The sequence below is a fragment of the Vipera ursinii genome, assembly GCF_947247035.1.
Source record: "Vipera ursinii genome assembly, chromosome: 1".
Classification (NCBI taxonomy): domain Eukaryota; kingdom Metazoa; phylum Chordata; class Lepidosauria; order Squamata; family Viperidae; genus Vipera; species Vipera ursinii.
In genome coordinates this window covers 303304499-303312813 of record NC_139512.1, presented here as the reverse complement: position 1 = coordinate 303312813, position 8315 = coordinate 303304499, and the positions used below count along the sequence as shown (strand labels likewise).

At 38.1% G+C, this 8315-nt stretch overlaps 1 protein-coding gene across 1 annotated transcript in view; it reads left to right on the top strand.

Annotated features, from left to right (window-relative positions):
- Positions 1 to 248: 248 nt before the first annotated feature.
- Positions 249 to 8315, top strand: part of CAPN14 (calpain 14) — a gene marked incomplete at both ends in the record, with an annotated part of 40018 nt that continues 31951 nt past the window's right edge. Inside the window, 7 exons of the mRNA XM_083376901.1 lie at positions 249 to 497; positions 3083 to 3152; positions 3277 to 3398; positions 4114 to 4250; positions 4368 to 4542; positions 5495 to 5560; positions 8117 to 8202. Of these exons, the coding sequence (XP_083233027.1) occupies positions 249 to 497; positions 3083 to 3152; positions 3277 to 3398; positions 4114 to 4250; positions 4368 to 4542; positions 5495 to 5560; positions 8117 to 8202 (905 nt within the window). The remainder of the gene's footprint in view (positions 498 to 3082; positions 3153 to 3276; positions 3399 to 4113; positions 4251 to 4367; positions 4543 to 5494; positions 5561 to 8116; positions 8203 to 8315) is intronic.

Sequence of the window (8315 nt, the reverse complement as noted above, 5' to 3'; positions counted from 1 at the left end):
AAAATGTGATGTTGAAAAATTAACTCATTTTGTTCCTTAATGTGATGCATCCCATAATATTTTAGTTGCCTGGGAGGAGCCATAGAGCAAGCGAGTGAAGGAACATGCTTGCTTGCTTATTTACTTACTTGTTGAACTTTTATGGTATCTTTCCAAACAGCACTAACTTGGACTGAAGAACAACCAGCTTTTGGAAAAGGAAGTTAGAACCAATACGTAGATCCAGAGCAGCACTGTTTGACACAGCCATGCCTTTTCGGCAGCTATTTTACATGCACCAACAGAAGAGGAAGCGACAGCAATGGCGGCCCTTGAAGACAAAAAGCTTTGCAGAGCCCAAGAAGTTTAGCCAACAGAACTATCACACTTTGCTGGCAGAGTGCTTGAAGAAAGGGTTTTTGTTTGAAGACCAGTCCTTCCCAGCAGATGTGAGAGCCATAGGCACAGGACCATTACTCCAGAAACTGCCCCAACAGATACAGTGGAAGAGGCCACATGTAAGTGATGCAATGTGTATTACAGGAACATTTTATTAAAAAAAGGGAAAAAAATGATTTGCTGAAATCTTAGAAGGCATAGAAGACTTGTTTTTATAAAGATAGTCTTGCTTAATGACCAGTTGGTTAGTGACCATTTAAAGTTATAATGGACTCTCAAAAAGACAGATATGACCTGGATTTGAAGTTCCAACACCTGCCCATGGTCACGTGATCACATTTTGGGTGCTCGGCAACCAACCTGCATTCATGGCTGTAGGCAGCATCTCATGGTCATGTGACATGATTTACAACATTTTTTTTTGCCGGAAACTAGTGTTTACTTCTAGTTTCCAGCAAAAACCACCCATTGGGTTTCTTTAGCAGTTGAGGCGTTTGGTTAATGACTGCCACAAAAAAGTTGCACAATTGTGTTGGCCATGTGATGACCTGCTTAAAGACTGGCACAACTTACAACTGTTCAATTATGGCCATAAGTTGAAGACTACCTGTGGACATATAACATATGCTTTGCAATTCACAGATCCCAAGTTCAAGAAGATTTAGCCTTAAAAAATATCAGATAATGGGAAAGTCATTAACTGCAGACTTCAGAGAGCCATAGCCAGGGTAGATCTTTCTACTCAACCCCTTGTCTGTACTGTACCAGATACTCAGTTTCCTGAATGCAGGAATGGAGGACATATTCTTCCGCTAGTCCCAGCCCATTGCAAATATATCCTGCTCTTTCCAGCATCAATTCAAAATTTTGTTAATGTGAGCCTTCTTAAATCCTTCAGAAAGGATGATTTCTGGCACTTTTGTCTATTCTTAAGCCAGCTCTGACTGCAGTGCATGATACAACCTCTCTTCTCCAGCAGCTGACTGCTCTGCTGATTAGCAGTGACTTTCCCCCCAGATTTGTTTAGAAAAACTTGCAGCTGATTCCTACAATGGGCTGTTAACTCAGTGAACTATCTTTCTCTCTAGAAGTTCATGTTCCACTTAGCCCTTACATCTTCTTTGTTTTATTTCTGCTTGGGTTGGGGTAAAGTAGCTTGCCCTTGCTTGCTTGCCCTCTGTGCACAACACAGAATCTATTCCTTTTATTATGTTTTCCCCTCTATATCATGGAGTTGCTGTCTAGTGATGTATGATAATATTATCTTTGATAATATTTCAATAGAACTGAATATTTGTAACTCAGGGTTGAACTGTGCAGTCCTTGTGCTCCCTCATTTTGTTGTTTGCTTGCAGATCATAATCTGACTATGTAAATATCATCATGGGTGGGAATGGATGAAGGGTTTGCTCTCTGTTTATGTGCAGTAGCTTGCCTTGCCAGTGGGGGTGGGGGTATGGTTCTTTCCTTGGTAATTTCTTGATTAGGGTATTTTTACGAGAGCACCTACTGCCAGCGTCAACATCCCTCCGTCCTGTGCGCTCCCACAGAGAGGGCCTCCTCAGGGTGCCACCGGTCAGAGAATGTCGGCTGGTGACCCCCAGGGGGAGAGCGTTCTCGGTGGGTGTGCCAGCTGAAATCCGGATGGCCCCCGACCTTCGCTCCTTCCGGTGTGATCTAAAAACTTATCTATTCCAACAAGCCGGCCTGGCCTGATGGATTTGGGGTTTAAAATTATTCTTACTTTATTGCTTTATTGTATTCTTACTTTATTGCTCTGTACACCGCCCTGAGTCCTCCGGGAGAAGGGCGGTATATAAAACAAACAAACAAATAAATAAATAAATAAATAAATAAATAAATAAATAAATAAATTTTTATTTTCTTTGTTTCTTTCTTAGCTTTTTTAATTATCTCTTTTTAATGGATTATAAGTGTGGTTTCTCTCTACAATATGTGTCTATTGATGGCTGATTTGTTTGAATGTCAGGCTTCCAGGAATTGCCTAGTATTGATTTGACTTTGGATTTTGGCTTGATATTTCCTTGTTGGTACAGTAGGTATATTTATTCTTGGGCACATAAATGCAGTTTTGAGTGGATCATCATTTTTTCTAACAAGAATAATACTGGTTTTAGCCTTTCCAGAGAAACTTAGAATGCAATTATCCAATTATGAAAGCTTGGGCGATAAACGCTGTATCAACAAAAGATGTATTGTGCTAAAATATATTCACTTTATCCTTGAAAGAATGAACAGGCTGCAAATTTATGTTTACATGACAAATACATTCCGTTAACAGTGATTCCTAAGAAAAGTTTGACTCCTCACATTTCTAGCTCCTCTTTTGATTCTCATTTAAATATTCACCACCACCAAATGCTACCATATTTATGTTTTGACTTATTCAATTCAGAAATGAAAATTGTCACCTAATGAGTACTATTTTGATTTCTTGGGACTGGCCTCAAATCACATATTATAATGCTAGCAGGAAGCACTTGTTTGTTTTTAGGCTGATCCTTGGTTATATGCTAGATTATAAACTCCCTATGTTGCACTTCTTTCTTGAGTTCCAACATGTTTAATATAATAGCATAGCAAAGATGCTTATAATATTATAAATGTATTTATACAACAGAGTATTATATAAACATAGTATTGTGTGGGCTTAAAGTGGCTTATATATACCTATATATTCCAGGAGCTGCACAAGAATCCAATTTTTTATTCTACCAACAAAAAAAGGCTTGCTCTATGTCAAGGACTGATAGGTAAGTAATATTTCAAGAGAGAATGTCATTTGTGTGAATATTTAGAATGTGTCAAGGTTGGCTTAGTCTACCAGATCTACAGTTTGTAGGTCACCTTCTGTTTTCCTTAAACATTTTGGCACAGACAACTGCTGGTTTTTGGCTGCGGTGGAAGCTTTAACATTTCATGAAGATATTTTGTTTAATGTGGTACCAGAAAATCAGAGTTTTGAGATGAAGAAATATGCTGGAATATTTCATTTCAAGGTGAGCATAATCCCTAGTACAGCTATCTGATGAAACATCCTAACCGTAAAAATGTTAGATTTCTGTAAATGTAATGAATAATTCAGACAGTTCTGTCAATATATATGAATTAGCCTTCCCCAACATAGTGCTCTTTAGAGGTTTAGGATGGGAATTACCAGTGATATGGCCCTTTGCACAAGGGAGTAAAGTAGAGGGAAAAAATATGCATTGTGATGTCATTGTGTGAATTCCAGGATTTATGTATTGTGCTTTATGTTAGTCATGTGAAATAGTAGATACAGATTACACAACATGTGTGTCATTTGCACAATGATGCATGTGAGATTATTGTGGTTAGGATTACTATTGCAAGGAGGAAAATGGCCACATAATCCTGTGAAACAAAGCAAAAAGACTAAGAGGTCTGGATGCTTAATGTCTGCAGGTAAGAAACACTTTTTTATCTGAAGTATTTAGTGCTTTAACTCTATCCTATGCAGGCTCCTTCTTGTCACTTCAGACCCTGGAGATGCAGCTTAATTTCATGTAACTCTTACTCATCTCTTCAAACATTATTGTTTTGGTCATTATCATATTACTGTGTCTGTAGCAAAAAATTCACTTACACTTTCCTGCAGTTATTGTCTGATCACCAATGAGCAGGATTAGATGATGGCCTTTCTCCCTCTTTGAAACAGGAGGATGATCATTATGTGTTTCTTTCCTTTTTCAGTTCTGGCATTTTGGAGAATGGGTTGATATCGTAGTAGATGATCGATTACCAGTAAATGAAGCCGGTCAGCTTGTTTTTCTCTCTTCTGTTTACAAGAACCTATTCTGGGGATCTCTTCTGGAAAAAGCTTATGCCAAGTATGTGATTTTCCTAGCATTCTGTCATGAATCTTATTCAGTCTATTTTTAATCTATTGTCATATTCATCTAACATCCATTTTTTAAAAAAAATACTTGGCAAAACTTTCTGGGCAGGCTGTGTGGTTCTTATGAAGATCTACAGATTGGGCAAGTGTCGGAAGCTCTAGTAGATTTCACAGGGGGAGTCAATATGACAATAAAGTTGGCTGAAGCACCACCTGATCTCTGGGATATCTTGACAAGAGCAACCTACAGCAGATCACTCATGGGGTGTCAGACTGATGCAGGGGTAAGACCTTCGTTTCCTTTCTCTCACATTATTATTAAGAATTTTGGTCTCACAGTTCCCTGTATGTCATTTATTGATGCAAGTGAGACATTTCCCCCTATTAGCTGCCCAATAAATAGCATTATGTGATAAAAGGGATCATTCTAATACAGGAGTCCACAACCCCCAGCCCGTGGATCAGCACCAGTCCGTAGCATGCCAGCGAGCAGGCCGCACAAACAAGGAAAGCTCCATCCTCAGGATGCAGGCAGTATTCAAAATCACACCCCTTTTGGTCCACAGAAAAAACTTTCTCCATGGCACCCATCCCTGGTGCCCCAACAATTCTGTTCTAATAAAGAAGAAAGCCAAGATTTTTTGTGTGCCTTCTTTCAAGAGTGCAAATACCCCTTAAAAATAATATTTAAAAAAGGAATAAGGTTAATATAAATGACTTAGTAAGAACTTTATTTTATTTTATTTTTTTAAAAAAAGCTTAAAACACATGCATTAATGAATACATAAATTATTTGTCATTTAAGAGTATCTCTTTCGTAGCATGATCTATCTGTCTGAGAATGATTTTGGAAATGTTAATATAGAATTGTACTGTATTCTATACAAATGCATAATTTATTTAAAAATGAAGCCTAGCGATTAGATTTTGATTTTTCACATATGGACAAAAAAATATTATTGCTATTCTCTTTTTCCACACTGTTATTTTAAAGCTTGATTTATGCCCCACGTCAGCAAAAAATTTTATTTTTCTAAGCTGAACATTTTTTATTCCAGTAGCTGAATCATTCCCGTAACTTCACAATAGTTTGCAGAAAGTTTAGTGAGGAGCTTAACTCAAGCTGCTCAAGTATTCCCAATGATCCAACTGCCAGTTGTTTTCTCTTGGTTCCACTAAGCATGAAGAAAATAGTTCATAGCATGGTTAAATAAACTGATTTTGTTTTTCCTACAGCCAACAAAGGTCCTAGCGAATGGCTTAGTGGCTGGTCATGCCTATGCTGTGACTGGCATTCGAAAGGTAAATGCAAACTTGCTTTGATCATTCCAAACATGGTTTCCTTAATGGACTTATATTCTTACCTTCTATCTTAACATAACAAAGAAGAAATTTAGTAATTAGCTCTCTGTTTAGCATTTTTAAGCAATGGATGAAGCCAGCAGTTCATCATTTTCAAAATATGGCATACCTTTATTGACTCACACCTGACTATTTGATTTTCTGGCTTTCATTTTTTTTATTTCTGGTTTTCTGTTGTTATTTAACTTACCATAACCCAGGACTAGACAGATTTAACATTTTTTGTATGCCAGGGGACACTGTAATTGGCAAGGCCATGATGAGATGGTTGTTGTCAGAACTTTTGGTTTTGACTGTTCTTAAGCTTCAAGGAAGTGTTTAGTGGAACTTTTTAAAAACAATATTATGGTGCCAGTTTATGAATTTATATTTTGATGCTTTTGGTTTGCATTTTCTACCTCAAAATAGAGAATGGATCTGAAGCTGATGTTCAGCAGCTATAGACAGAAAAGACTCTTAGGAAGCACAGTAGAAAAATGTGGAGACTATATATATATATATATAATCAGGACTTATAATTTCATTCATTCTTTTCTTTAAATTGCCAAGTTACTCTAGACTAGAAGAAACGTGTATACCTACAATACTCAGAAAAGTGAAAAACATTTGCTAAATGCACATAGTGTGCTACGCCATGATGTGGTTTACTGCGTGAATCCAGCTAATTTTATATTTTTCAGTAAGCCATGGTTTAGATTAAGTTGTGAACCAGATTATTTTAACTGCTGTTGCAGATAAACATTTCAGTCTCTGCAAATAGCCCATAAAAGCCAGTTTGATATAGTGGCTAAGACATCAGGCTAGAAAGCAGGAAACTGTGAGTTTAAGTCCTGCCTTAGGCATAGAAAGCCAGCTGTGTGAGTTCTGGCCAACCATTCTCTCTCTCAGCCCAGCCCAACCCAACTCACAGGGTTATTGCTGAGGGGAAAATAGATAGGTTGGATATGTTCGTCACCTTGAGTTATTTGTAAAAATAATAAAGGTGGGATATAAACAAACAAATAAAAATTGGCTCATCAAAATCTTTAGTTTGGCTATTGAATCTTAGCTTTAGCAGGCTTATAAAGTTTTTGCTATTGATAGATAGATAGATAGATAGATAGATAGATAGATAGATAGATAGATAGAAGTGGGTCACTGAAACCTCTGCTTGTAATATTGTCCTTATATAATTCAAGACCAGGTACCATAATATCAAGTCCTTATTCACCTTTTGGATCAAGGGCCTTTTGGAAACAGAAGTATGGGGGCCCTTAAGGAAGAGGCTGGGAACTGCACCTGGCTCAGGAAAAAGGACTAGGGCAGGGGTCGGCAACCTCGGCTCTTTTATGACTCGTGGACTTCAACTCCCAGAATTCCTGAGCCAGCTATGCTGGCTCAGGAATTCTGGGAGTTGAAGTCCACGAGTCATAAAAGAGCCGAGGTTGCCGACCCCTGGACTAGGGTAAAGCAGAAAACACTAGGCTAAAACCTGCAGTTTTCTTAGATCAACCCCACTCGATTTATTTATAAGCTGAATCCCCATTCCTCTTACCTTAGCTAGACTTAGAATCACTCAGTTCAGTTTTAACTGATCGAAAATTCACAGTAAGGAGGAAGGGGCCGGGGAAGCACAGAAATCTTTGCAGGGCTGTCACATATAGACCAAAGCTATGAAATATATTTTGCAAAACCTGTGAAGGCACAGAGGCTGCTAAGGAGCTGCTTTACTATATTCCCTTTAATGGCATGAATAAAAGATAGAAGAGTAATAGCTAGCCTCTTGTGTAAATCAAAAGCAGTAACTGATTCATGAGCTCTGCTGACAGTAACTAAGCTAAGCTGAACAAGTTTTATCTTGCTAAAATGAGGACAATGGTAAATGGAGCGCGGGGGGGGGGGTTCTAGTGTTTTCTTTCACAAATCATATGACTAAAATACTGAGTTCCAGTACTATATCTAGTTTACGCTTTGCATATTGAATGGAAGCCACCCAACCACAGTTTAACCTAGCAGGGTATGTGAACTCAGCCTATGTGGTTAGTTGCTGATTCAGTATGTTGAATAATGAATACTACAAATACATCTCACTGTGGTAAAGAAGACTAGAATTAGATTATTTCTGTGTGCAGTCTGCAGCTCAGATATTGAATGTTGATGGGCAACTTCAGATCCCTCATAGCTATCTGTATGGTTTTTTATCTCTGTATTTTAGACAGGGTGCCCCTTTTAGTATAGATTATCCTGTTTATAGTAGGAGTCACAGCCTTCTTCCCAGTTCTCTAGCACATCTCCAGTCCATTTGGCTTATTTTGATAAATGGCAAAATAAATCCTGGCAGAATGTGTTATTGGGCTTATGGAACCTGGATGCCCTTAGAAGTATTTAGGAATCAAGTTAGCTTTTACTAGACCCATACTGGTATCTTGTATCTTGCTTAGAAAATTATAGTTACTCAAAGGAATGGAAAGTTGAAGGATAGTTCTTACTGTAGCAATCTGTTATTGTTTCCCAAAGGTGACGTGCAAACATGGACCTGAAAATTTAGTAAGGCTAAGAAATCCCTGGGGAAAAGTTGAGTGGCAAGGGGATTGGAGTGACAGGTGAGTCCTTACAGCAAAAAGATGTGACACTTCAGATGGATGCAATCTCAATGCCACCTGCAGGCAGAGATTAACACAGACAAGTTCATCAGTTAGAACACAACACTTTGAGC